The sequence below is a fragment of the Lepus europaeus genome, chromosome 16 (assembly GCF_033115175.1).
Source record: "Lepus europaeus isolate LE1 chromosome 16, mLepTim1.pri, whole genome shotgun sequence".
NCBI classification, from domain to species: domain Eukaryota; kingdom Metazoa; phylum Chordata; class Mammalia; order Lagomorpha; family Leporidae; genus Lepus; species Lepus europaeus.
In genome coordinates, this window is record NC_084842.1 from 88756501 (window position 1) to 88769988 (window position 13488).

Consider the following 13488-nt stretch of genomic DNA (forward strand, 5'->3'; position numbering starts at 1 on the left):
GGGGCAGCGGGCACACACTGGGCGCTGTCCACACACCCCGTTCCTCTCCTAGTACTTAACACAGGGGGGCATGGGCACACACTGGGCACTGTCCACGCACCCCGTTCCTCTCCTTGTACTTAACACAGGGGGGCGTGGGCACACACTGGGCGCTGTCCACGCACCCCGTTCCTCTCCCTGTACTTAACACAGGGGGGCGTGGGCACACACTGGGCACTGTCCACACACCCCGTTCCTCTCCCTGTACTTAACACAGGGGGGCGTGGGCACACACTGGGCGCTGTCCACGCACCCTGTTCCTCTCCCTGTACTTAACACAGGGGGGCGCGGGCACAGACTGGGCGCTGTCCACATCCCCGTTTCTCTCCTTGTACTTAACACAGGGGGGCGCGGGCACACACTGGGCGCTGTCCACGCACCCCGTTCCTCTCCCTGTACTTAACACAGGGGGGCGCGGGCACACACTGGGCGCTGTCCACGCACCCCGTTCCTCTCCCTGTACTTAACACAGGGGGGCGCGGGCACAGACTGGGCGCTGTCCACATCCCCGTTCCTCTCCTTGTACTTAACACAGGGGGCGTGGGCACAGACTGGGCGCTGTCCACGCACCCCGTTCCTCTCCTTGTACTTAACACAGCGGGGCGTGGGCACAGACTGGGCGCTGTCCACGCACCCCGTTCCTCTCCTAGTACTTAACACAGGGGGGCGTGGGCACAGACTGGGCGCTGTCCACGCACCCCGTTCCTCTCCTTGTACTTAACACAGGGGGGCATGGGCACACACTGGGCACTGTCCACGCACCCCGTTCCTCTCCTTGTACTTAACACAGGGGGGCATGGGCACACACTGGGCACTGTCCACGCACCCCGTTCCTCTGCTTGTACTTAACACAGGGGGGCGCGGGCACACACTGGGCGCTGTCCACGCACCCCGTTCCTCTGCTTGTACTTAACACAGGGGGGCGCGGGCACACACTGGGCGCTGTCCACGCACCCCGTTCCTCTCCCTGTACTTAACACAGGGGGGCGCGGGCACAGACTGGGCGCTGTCCACGCACCCCGTTCCTCTCCCTGTACTTAACACAGGGGGGCGTGGGCACAGACTGGGCGCTGTCCACGCACCCCGTTCCTCTCCTTGTACTTAACACAGGGGGGCGTGGGCACACACTGGGCACTGTCCACGCACCCCGTTCCTCTCCTAGTACTTAACACAGGGGGGCGTGGGCACACACTGGGCGCTTTCCACGCACCCCGTTCCTCTCCTTGTACTTAACACAGGGGGGCGTGGGCACACACTGGGCGCTGTCCACGCACCCTGTTCCTCTCCCTGTACTTAACACAGGGGGGCGTGGGCACAGACTGGGCGCTGTCCACGCACCCCGTTCCTCTCCTTGTACTTAACACAGGGGGGCGTGGGCACAGACTGGGCACTGTCCACGCACCCCGTTCCTCTCCTAGTACTTAACACAGGGGGGCGTGGGCACACACTGGGCGCTTTCCACGCACCCCGTTCCTCTCCTTGTACTTAACACAGGGGGGCGTGGGCACACACTGGGCGCTGTCCACGCACCCTGTTCCTCTCCCTGTACTTAACACAGGGGGGCGTGGGCACAGACTGGGCGCTGTCCACGCACCCCGTTCCTCTCCTTGTACTTAACACAGGGGGGCGTGGGCACAGACTGGGCGCTGTCCACGCACCCCGTTCCTCTCCTTGTACTTAACACAGGGGGGCGCGGGCACAGACTGGGCGCTGTCCACGCACCCCGTTCCTCTCCTAGTACTTAACACAGGGGGGCGCGGGCACAGACTGGGCGCTGTCCACGCACCCCGTTCCACTCCTTGTACTTAACACAGGGGGGCGCGGGCACAGACTGGGCGCTGTCCACGCACCCCGTTCCTCTCCTAGTACTTAACACAGGGGGGCGTGGGCACAGACTGGGCACTGTCCACGCACCCCGTTCCTCTCCTTGTACTTAACACAGGGGGGCGTGGGCACACACTGGGCACTGTCCACGCACCCCGTTCCTCTCCTAGTACTTAACACAGGGGGGCGTGGGCACACACTGGGCGCTTTCCACGCACCCCGTTCCTCTCCTTGTACTTAACACAGGGGGGCGTGGGCACACACTGGGCGCTGTCCACGCACCCCGTTCCTCTCCCTGTACTTAACACAGGGGGGCGTGGGCACAGACTGGGCGCTGTCCACGCACCCCGTTCCTCTCCCTGTACTTAACACAGGGGGGCGTGGGCACAGACTGGGCACTGTCCACGCACCCCGTTCCTCTCCTAGTACTTAACACAGGGGGGCGTGGGCACACACTGGGCGCTTTCCACGCACCCCGTTCCTCTCCTTGTACTTAACACAGGGGGGCGTGGGCACACACTGGGCGCTGTCCACGCACCCCGTTCCTCTCCCTGTACTTAACACAGGGGGGCGTGGGCACAGACTGGGCGCTGTCCACGCACCCCGTTCCTCTCCCTGTACTTAACACAGGGGGGCGTGGGCACAGACTGGGCGCTGTCCACGCACCCCGTTCCTCTCCTTGTACTTAACACAGGGGGGCGTGGGCACAGACTGGGCGCTGTCCACGCACCCCTTCCTCTCCCTGTACTTAACACAGGGGGGCGTGGGCACAGACTGGGCACTGTCCACACACCCCGTTCCTCTCCTTGTACTTAACACAGGGGGGCGCGGGCACAGACTGGGCGCTGTCCACGCACCCCGTTCCTCTCCTAGTACTTAACACAGGGGGGCGCGGGCACAGACTGGGCGCTGTCCACGCACCCCGTTCCACTCCTTGTACTTAACACAGGGGGGCGCGGGCACAGACTGGGCGCTGTCCACGCACCCCGTTCCTCTCCTAGTACTTAACACAGCACCACAACCAGGACAGAGGCTGTCCGAGAAGGAACTGAAATCGCCACAGAAAACAGGATGTTTCCCGCTCCAACAGCCACGCCGGCTTCATCGCAACAGGGACTCTACCAAGCTGTCACATGGCCTCGAGCCACCTCACGGGGCACAAACGCATAACCACAGCCAGACCCCTTTGCATTTTAAAGGTCTTTGTATATTGCCTTGCATTTAAGAAGAAAATATTAATTCATATATTCTGGTCATTCTGCCCTATTTTTATATTTTTCATGCAGAGTTCCTTTCCACCAGACTGTAATTATAGCCTTTTGTTATAAAAATAGAAAATATTCAAAATGCCACGGGGCATTTTTGTTCCTTTGCAATCATTTCAATGTGTGTATTTTTATAATGCTGGGGACCCACCTATAATCTAGAAATAACGGCACACAGAGATGCACTTGCGTGAGAGCTCCTAATGACAGCCCAGCCACATTTGCCCAGGGTTATTACAGCAGTCTAGACTAAACCATCGTTTCCTAAAATAGCATGGGCTAAGTCACGGGGGGCTCAGGACACACCAGCCAGACACACAGAGCTCCGAGTACGCACAGTCACACTGTCATCCTGGTTAGCACCAGAGAAATAATGAGTGGGTAGGAAGTTATGGAGCTGAGACGGCTGGATTTCAGGCATTGGGTCATTATGACCTAGAAACGAAGCCCTGTAAAAAGGACGTACCTGGGAATAGGGCTACAGCACAGAGAAAGGGTTTACTGAGGGCCCAAGGAGAGGAGACCCGCAACAGCAAGACAGACAGACAAACCACCAAACATGACAGAGAATATTAGGTCTTCCTAAAACCCTCTGTACTTTCATTTCATTCGAAATCCAGAGGGACAGAGAGCGAGAGCGAGACAAGAGCGAGACGAGAGCTCCTCCCTACGTCACTCCCCAGACGCCTACAACATCCAGGTCTGGAACGGCCAAAACCAGGAGCTGGGTCTCAGTCTGGGTCTCCCACACGGATGCTCTCTGAGGACCTGAGCCATCCCCACTGCCTCCCAGGGTGCCCAGTAGCACGGAGCTGGAACTGGAAGCAGAGTGCGACTCGAACCCAGGCTCTCCAATAAGAAATCTGAACACCTGGAGTGGTGATGGCCCCGCACGTGGGCCCTGTCACGCTGTGGGCACCTGTATGTGGTGTCTGGTGTCTGGCTGTGGCCCCGCACGTGGGCCCTGTCACGCTGTGGGCACCTGTATGTGGTTCCTGGTGCCTGGCTTTTGCCTGGAGCTGTTGCAGGCACTTGGGGAATTAACTAGTAGATGGAAGATCCATCTCTCTCTCTCTCTCTCTTTTTTTTTTTTTAAAAAGATTTGTTTATTTGAAAGAGTTCCACAGAAAGAGGAAAGACAGAGAGAGAGAGAGAGAGAGAGAGAGAGAGAGAGAGAGAGAGAGAGATCTTCCATCCATTGGTACACTCTCTAACCATGCTGGGGCTGGGCCACACCAAAGCCAGGAGCCAGGAGCTTCGTCCAGGTTTCCCATGCTGGTGCAGGGGCCCAAGGACTTGGCCCATCCCCCACTGCTTTCCCAGGCCAGCAGGGAGCTGGACTGGAAGTGGAGCAGCCGGGTCGGAAACCGGTGTCCACATGGGACGCTGGCAGTGGCTTTCCCTGCTAAGCCACAGTGCCGGCCCCTACTGCCTTCAAACAGAAGAGAAAGGCCGTGACAAAGATGAGGGAGAGAGAGACAGAAAAATGTAGAGAAGTTTTAGAAGCAGAGCGCACTTCCCTACAGAGCCAGCTTTCAGCAAATCTTTTTAGCACTAAATTCTTAGCACATATTTGCTGTGTGCTATTTCAAATACTAATAACATACTCAAAAGTAGTGCAATCAAGTGAAAAGGGTTATAAATTCCGATAGCACTCACAAGAGGTCTCTACTGGCCTCGGAAAGAACAGATTAAAAAATACCTTTTGTTATTCAATAAACCTGGAGCAGGCGAGCTGCGACGGTGGTAATTCTGTGGCTCCGAGTGATGCCACGAGCGCCCGGACGGCCCTCAGCAGGAAGAAGGTTCCCCAGGCCTGGGGGTCGGGGCGCTGACGGAGGGAAGCTCACAGGAAGACGGCCGAGGTGCGCGGCCCGCGGCCCCGATGGAGCGGGCTGGCTCTCGGACTCGGACCACAGACCTGGTCTGCTTACAGCTAAGCCCCTCTCCGCCTCCGCAGGGCAGCTGTCTGAGCTCCTGCCTTGGACACGGGCGGTTTCTAAGACAGGTAAGGAGCAGCTCACCGATGTCACCGATCAGAACACCGGAGAGGCAGCATTCTGATCAAAAAAGAAAAAGTCTAGCACCCCCGAAGGCTGAGAAAACACCATGAACACACTCCATGCTACGTTCCAGATGGCGACTACGTGCGCGCCGTGCAGGGAGCAATGGCACGGCGTTCTCACACGCCTTCCCGTCGGTCTGTTGGCTCTGCCAGGGCCTGGAGACCCAGCAGGAAGCTCGGTGCGAGGCTGTCCGTGAGTAAAACACAGGCTTACGGCGTGCTCGCTCACGTGGGGGGGGACCTAGCCAGCGAGCTCGCTCACGTGGGGGGGGACCTAGCCAGCGAGCTCGCTCACGTGGGGGGGGGACCTAGCCAGCGAGCTCGCTCACGTGGGGGGGGGGAACCTAGCCAGCGAGCTCGCTCACGTGGGGGGGGGGACCTAGCCAGCGAGCTCGCTCACGTGGGGGGGGGGACCTAGCCAGCGAGCTCGCTCACGTGGGGGGGGACCTAGCCAGCGAGCTCGCTCACGTGGGGGGGGGACCTAGCCAGCGAGCTCGCTCACGTGGGGGGGGGGAACCTAGCCAGCGAGCTCGCTCACGTGGGGGGGGGGGACCTAGCCAGCGAGCTCGCTCACGTGGGGGGGGACCTAGCCAGCGAGCTCGCTCACGTGGGGGGGGACCTAGCCAGCGAGCTCGCTCACGTTGGGGGGAACCTAGCCAGCGAGCTCGCTCACGTGGGGGGGGGACCTAGCCAGCGAGCTCGCTCACGTGGGGGGGGACCTAGCCAGCGAGCTCGCTCACGTGGGGGGGGACCTAGCCAGCGAGCTCGCTCACGTAGGGGGGGACCTTACCACTGTGTTCACTCATGGGGGTGGGGGGGCCTTACCACTGTGCTCGCTCACAGGGGGGGACCTTACCACTGTGCTCACTCATGGGGGTACCTTACCACTGTGCTCACATGTCGGGGGGAATCTTACCACTGTGCTCGCTCACGGGGGGGGGACCATACCACTATGCTCACACGTGGGGGGGGACCTTACCACTGTGCTCGCTCACAGGGGGGGACCGTACCACTGTGCTCACACGTGAGGGGACCTTACCAGCGTGCTCGCTCACGCAGGTGGGGGACCTTTCTCCTACAAGGACACTGGGAACATCACGCCCAGGCCACAGAAAACTGCAAAGTTAAAATCAGCCTGCTGGGGCCAGCGCTGCGGCGTAGCGGGCAAGGCCACGCCTGCGCGTCCCAGCTGCTCCTCCTGCTCCAGCTCCCTGCTGATGCGCCTGGGAGAGCAGCAGAGGACGGCCCAAGGGCCTGGGCCCCTGCACCCCGTGGGAGACCTGGAGGAAGCCCCGGCTTTGGTGTGGCTCAGCCCGAGCGGCCATCTGGGGAGTGAACCAGAGGAAGGAGGATCCCTCTGTCTCTCCGTTTCAGACACATAAAATACATCTTTAAATAACAGGCTGCTACACTCGCTGAAATCAAGTCCTGCCTCTGGCCGCCTGGCCAGGCCTGGACATCCCCTGCCCCCGTCAAGCCCACGTCAGACACAGACACTAGGAACACACAGAAGCCGCTCGGGCTGCGCAGCCGCACAGGAAGCGTCTCTTCTGTCGCCGTGGAGCACAGAGCGCCTTCACGCCCAGCGCGTGTGCAGGCGCAGGGGAGCGGCTAAGTGTGCCGCTCGCCGGGGCCGTGGTGTCTGCTGCTTTTACCAGGTTGGAGGGAACCGTCCGCTGACAGCGTGGACTGGGCGCAGCGTGGACTCGCCTGCGTCACAGCGCCTCCTGCGCTGCTCGTCAGCCAGGATTTTACAGTGCGCTGGAGCATCCAGGGACACACCGCCTACCGGAGTCCAAATGGTGGCAAGACGAACAGCGCGCCGGAGACCAGGAGCCGCACACAGAACTCGCCCCGAAGCAGCGAGATAAAAAGCCTCATCATGTTAGGGCCGAAGCCGGGGGAGCGCAGGGCAGAATTTTCCAGAAAGCCTGGCTTTCCACCAAGCCCCCCGTTCACTCTGGCAGGGTGGGCACTCACCGAGCCGTTTATGCAAGGCACGTCGTCGTAATGCAGCGCCGTGGCGCTGGGGTGGGCGTAGCCGTTGGAGGTGCTCCCCAGGTACGGGTTCGTGGATACCACACGCCTGTTCATGAAACTGAAGAAGAGAGAGAGAGAGGGATGGAGGGAGGGAGGGAGGGAGAGGGGGAGAGGGAGAGAGGGAGGGAGGGAGGGAGGGAGGGAGGGAGGGAGAGGGAGAGAGAGGGTTAAACCCAAGACCTGAATTCTTTTCCTGCAGTCCACCACCAGTCCTTCATGAGCTCCAAGTTCTCAGACCTCAAGGCGGCAGGGGCTGTGGGGCCAGACCAGAAGCACGGGACGGCCCTGGGCAGACCTGAGGGGTCCCTGGAGGGACTGGGCAGACTCACGCCTGTGCATCCAGGACAGCCCTCACGGCCGAGCTGTGGCCAGGGAGGCACGGCACGTGCTGCCGGTGGGGGAGGGGTGGCAAAGGCCCCAACGCCCCGGCCTGTGCCCCTGCACGGGCTGCAGCTTCAGCTCCCAGCACCACGCTGGCCCCACGGCGACCCAAGGAGCCAGGCGGCTGTGGCGACAGGGTGGTCTGAACAGAGGCCCTCGAGGGGTGCAGATGCCCGTGGCGTCACTGGGCGGGACTCAGACCCACAGGAAGTCCTGGGGGGAGGACACGGTCACCATGGGCAAGGCCACTTGTCATCTAGAGAGGGACCCAGCAGCAGTCAGCATCCGGGGTTCTGAGAAAAACAGGGCCAGGACTGGACGCCGGGCAGCCCACCCTGCCCACACCAGGGCTTTTGGCCAAATATGGACATGGCACTGAGGTGACGTGCCACCCACAGGACACAGATGTGAAAGCCACCTCTCTGGGACCAGGGGAGGCTCCTCATCCATTTGTCTGTCCCCTCTCTGGCCCCAGTGACCAAGGCTTTTGTCATCGTGATCACTGTCTGACGGGGGTGCAGCTGGGGGCAAAGGGGGACTTGAAACCTGAGGACACGTCCCCTGCACCACGCCTCTAAGGACAGCATTCAAAACGGGCAGCTCGGGAAATCCATCTAGTGACAATAATCCCCGCCCCCACACAATGCTGTCCCAGTGTCCACACTGCCCCTGTCCCTGCACAGCCACTGTCCCACAGTGTCCACACTGCCCCTGTCCCCGCACGGCTGCTGTCCCACAGTGTCCACACTGTCCCTGTCCCCACACGGCTGCTGTCCCGCAGTGTCCACACTGCTCCTGTCCCCGCATGGCCGCTGTCCCGCAGTGTCCACACTGCCCCTGTCCCCGCACGGCCGCTGTCCCGCAGTGTCCACACTGTCCCTGTCCCCGCACGGCCGCTGTTCCGCAGTGTCCACACTGCCCCTGTCCCCGCACAGCCGCTGTCCCGCAGTGTCCACACTGTCCCTGTCCCCGCACGGCCGCTGTTCCGCAGTGTCCACACTGCCCCTGTCCCCGCACAGCCGCTGTCCCGCAGTGTCCACACTGCCCCTGTCCCCGCACGGCCGCTGTCCCACAGTGTCCACACTGTCCCTGTCCCCACACGGCCGCTGTCCCGCAGTGTCCACACTGTCCCTGTCCCTGCACGGCCGCTGTCCCGCAGTGTCCACACTGCCCCTGTCCCCGCACAGCCACTGTCCCAGTGTCCACACTGCCCCTGTCCCCGCACGGCCGCTGTCCCGGCATACTGACAGGATCATTTTCCATCGTTCTCTTCCAGAGCCTACTGCCGCCCTCTCTCCCGCAGACAGGCAGAGCACACAGCTCTCCGGAACAGGGCCTGGGCTGGCTGACGACAGGAAAACGACTGCGTTAGCCTCAGGCATCGTCCCCCTGGTGAGCCACTGTGTGTTAACACTGCTGCCCTGTGAAATCCCAACCTCCCACGCGCCACAGGCATGTTTACAGGACACGGACACGGGCACACAAGCCCACGGCTAACCGGCCTCCTCCATGGGGATTCTGACGAGTAACTGATCCCCACAGGCACAAATGCGTTCCATGCATTCATGGCCAGCGCTGAGGCACAGCAGGTGAACCCTCCGCCTGCGATGCTGGCATGCCACACGAGAGCCGGTTTGAGACCCGGCTGCTCCACTTCCAATCAAGCTACCTGCTAACGCTAATGACCTGGGAAAGCAGTGGAGGATGGCCCAAGTGCTTGGGTCCCTGCACCCACGTGGAGACCTGGAAGAAGCTCTTGGCTCCTGGCCCAGCCTAGGCCACTGAAGCCATTTGGGAAGTGAACCAGCAGATGGAAGATTTCTCTCCCTCTCCCTCCCCTCCCCCTCCCCCTCCTCTCTGTGTCACCTGCCTTACAAATAAAAAAGTATGTGTTTAGTTGAAAGAGGAAGGGAGCTGCCATCCATGGTCACTCCCCAAGTGCCCACGACAGCGAGGCCAAAGCCAGGCTCTGGGACTCCACCAGGGCCTCCCCCGTGGCTGCAGGGACCAACCGCTCAGCCCCCAGCACTGCTCCCCGGCGAGGCCAAAGCCAGGCTCTGGGACTCCACCAGGGCCTCCCCCGTGGCTGGCAGGGACCAACCGCTCAGCCCCCAGCACTGCTCCCGGGGCTGCCTGCGCAGGACACAGGAGCCAGGTACTTGGATGCCGGATGTGGGCGTCCTAATGGGTGTCTTAACCTCTAGGCCGAACACCTGTGCCTGCACGCATATTCTCAGCAGGAAATAACCAAGAGCTGGACTCCTTTCTCAAATACGCGACCTTTCCACACTGGGCCAGGCTGAGCGCCCCTCTCCCTCAGACCGAAAGCCCAGTCATGCTGGAGGGGGGATGTTTTGGCTCAGGGTCTCCTTTACATGTGGTCACTGGTGACAGCTGAGGTGACACGTGCGCTTCCAGACGAGTGTGGCTGGCTGACAACCAGGGGCTGGCCAAGCCAGGCGTGCAGGTTCTGCAGCAGGCATCCTACCCCCTGCGAGCCGTTCTCACCCTGCCTCATGGCGGGTGGTGGCGAGGCGGGTTACGCTGCCACTGGGGACACCCACAGTGTCCACCAGGGTGCTGGTTCGAGTCCTGACTACTCCATTTCCAAACCAGCTTCCTCCTAATGCATCTTGGGAGTCACAGATGAGGGCTCAATTGCTTGGGCTGCTGCCACGTCGTAGGACCCTGAACGCAGCTCCGGTCTCCTGGCTCCAGCCTGGCGCAGCCTGGCTGTCGTGGCCATTTGGGGAGTGAGCCAGGACATGGAAGATCAAGTTCTCCCCGCTCCATCCCTGTATTTCAAGAAAATAAACAAACACGTAGAGAACAAACATGCTTCGCTCACTGCCAGGACACCAGGGTTAGATTCGCGGTTTTACTCGCCCACCTGTGCTAAGAACAAGAACGTGGCGACAGTAAGCACGGCGGGCGCAAAAGCAAGGGCCTGGCTCGGCCCCGCCCTCACACGGGAGCACTCGGCCCCGCCCTCACACGGGAGCACTCGGCCCCGCCCTCACACGGGAGCACTCGGCCCCGCCCTCACACGGGAGCACTCGGCCGCGCCCTCACACGGAGCACTCGGCCCCGCCCTCACAGGGAGCACTCGGCCCCGCCCTCACAGGGAGCACTCGGCCCCGCCCTCACACGGGAGCACTCGGCCCCGCCCTCACACGGGAGCACTCGGCCCCGCCCTCACACGGGAGCACTCAGCCCCCGCACGGTGGCGCTCAGCTCCGCTCTCGGGCAACTGAGGCCAAGCACTAAGCAAATGGTCAAGCCCCAGGAAGATGGGTCAGACTCCCCTGACCGTAGGGGAGTGGGCAGGGAGGGTGGCGCCTGCGTGGAGCAGGAAGCAGCCATGACACGCTGAGTCCGTCTTCCTCGCGCCCGGAGGCTCTCGCGGGCTCGGACAGAGCTGCACGGGAGCACCTGCTGCTGATGGGATTCTTTTTTTTTTTTTTTTGACAGGCAGAGTGGACAGTGAGAGAGACAGAGAGAAAGGTCTTCCTTTGCCGTTGGTTCACCCTCCAATGGCCGCTGCAGCCGGCATGTTGTGGCCGGCGCACCGCGCTAATCTGAAGGCAGGAGCCAGGTGCTTCTCCTGGTCTCCCATGGGGTGCAGGGCCCAAGCACTTGGGCCATCCTCCACTGCACTCCCTGGCCACAGCAGAGAGCTGGCCTGGAAGAGGGGCAACCGGGACAGAATCCGGCGCCCTGACCGGGTCTAGAACCCGGGGTGCCGGCGCCGCAAGGTGGAGGATTAGCCTAGTGAGCCACGGCGCCGGCCCTGACGGGATTCTACCACAGGCTCTGTCTCCCCCTCCCCTCAGGCCCAGACCCGGCCCCCCAGGGATGAGATGGCTCTGTCCCCCCCACCCCCGCCTTCCTCAGGCCCAGACCCAGGCCCCCCAGGGATGAGATGGCTCTGTACCCCCCCCCACCTCCCTCAGGCCCAGACCCCCCAGGGATGAGAGATGGCTCTGTCTACCCCCCGCCTCCCTCAGGCCCAGACCCAGGCCCCCCAGGGATGAGAGATGGCTCTGTCCCCCCCCCCAGGCCCAGCCCCCCAGGGATGAGACAGGCAGGTTGAGGAGCAGAGTGCGCACCCGGACTTTCCCTGTCAGTGAATGGACCACGATTCCCACCCGCAGTGACACCGAGACGCGACACTGGTTCATTTAAACTAGCAGCAGCGGGGCGGCCTGCAGGGCCGCAGGGCAGCTGTGACATCCCGCGGGACAGCGCCCGTCAGCCCCTGAGCTCCGCTTCCAATCCAGCCCCCTGCTAAGGTGCCTGGAAGAGCAGCGTATGATGGCTCAGTGCATGGCCCCTGCCGTCTGCACGGGAGACCTGGACGGAGTTCTAGGCCCCGGCTTTGGCCTGGTCCAGTCCCAACTGTTGCGGGCTTTTGGGGAGAGAACCAGCAGATGGAAAATCTCTCCCTCACTCTGTCTTTCAAGTAAATAAAATAAATCTAAAAAAACCCCTAGGGAATCCATATTTCAACATAAATAATATCGTAATGCGAACTACATTCTCTGAGGTAAAAAGCGTCAGCGAGCGGAGTGGCCGCGTTCTGTGCTGCCACTGGGGGCCTGGCCTAGCAGCAGAGCGCTGCGCCCCTCGGTCTCCACCGGCAGCTGCTAGGATGCGCTGCTCGGCCGGGTGACGGGACGCAGGCCCAGGCTCCCCCGCTGCTCGGCCGGGTGACGGGACGCAGGCCCAGGCTCCCCCGCTGCTCGGCCGGGTGACGGGATGCAGGCCCAGGCTCCCCCGGCACGGATGTGGGGAGGGCAAGCGCGGCAGTCGTCATCAGAGCTCTGCCGGCTTTTGCTGAGAGGCAGAGCTGAGCGGTGGCTTTGCTCAAAGATCAGCATTTAAAGCCGTGGCGACCCACTTCGCCCTGTGCACTGCCATCTATGCACCCGTCTGTGTCGGGGACGGCTCCTCTACGCACTGTGACCCGGGCAGACCCGTGAGCCGGCGACAACTCCATCACACGACAGCAAGAACACCGCAGCCCGCGTCACTAGCACCTCATCGCCCTCTGCCCAGCTCGCCAGCCTCCCGAAGCCGGATCCCACAGCGGGACTCAGACACAGCCCGGACGGCCACTCCACTCCCGCACCGGCCTGTCCACAGAGGACAGGTGCGGCTGGCTTCCCTGCAGGCGAACGTCTTGGTCCGAACAGTCACGGCCATCACCTGACAGCGAGAGCAGCCGGCTCCACGAGCGCCTGGGGAGCACCGTGCGTCGGGACCCTGCCGCACACGCGGCCTCTCCACGGCACCACCGCAACACCACAGCAGGTGCCGCAGAGAGCGGAGGAAAACGTCTACCACCCGACTGGCTGCAGACGCTGCCACATCCTGCTTCGTCTCTCTGCTGCAGGCGTGAGGCCGTGCCAGGCACCAGGACCACCCCGCGGCGGGAGTGTCAGGCGACCTACCCGCCGCGGGCTCCGCACCGCCGCCCAAGTGTGGACCCCGTGACAGGCGTCGTGGGCATGCGTGACGCCGCGGGCTGCCCGAGAGGCTCAGCACGGCGCTGAGACCCGCTGCCGTGAATGGCCTCGCCATCATGGAAGGAGACGCCAGCGCTCCAGAGGGCAGACTCACGCCTGACGGCATTGTGTAAAAACCACGGTCTAAATGTCTGACGCACGCGACCGATGGCCCTGACACTCAGGGATCCTCAGCACCCCACGGGCTCGCCTGTGCTTCTCGGAGCCGCTCTGCCACGACAGGCCGCGCGTGGCCCACTGCCCGCCTTTGCAATGCAATGCCGTTCCTGTGAAGGCAGCTTCCCCGCTCACGTCTGTGTCTCTGGCTGCACCGGTTACAAAGCCAGAGGCGTTCCCGGTCCTTGTC

General features: G+C 62.2%; 1 protein-coding gene across 8 annotated transcripts in view; it reads right to left on the minus strand.

The window, feature by feature from the left end:
• The window catches only part of AFAP1 (actin filament associated protein 1), a 183215-nt gene that overhangs the window by 20390 nt on the left and 149337 nt on the right, over positions 1-13488 (minus strand). For all 8 annotated transcript variants that reach the window (XR_009868165.1, XR_009868162.1, XR_009868164.1 and 5 more), the window contains exon 12: positions 7174-7291. Coding sequence is in view for 4 of the 8 variants with exons in the window: in XM_062212641.1 (XP_062068625.1) it covers positions 7174-7291 (118 nt within the window). In the remaining 4 variants the exon portion in view is untranslated. The remainder of the gene's footprint in view (positions 1-7173; positions 7292-13488) is intronic.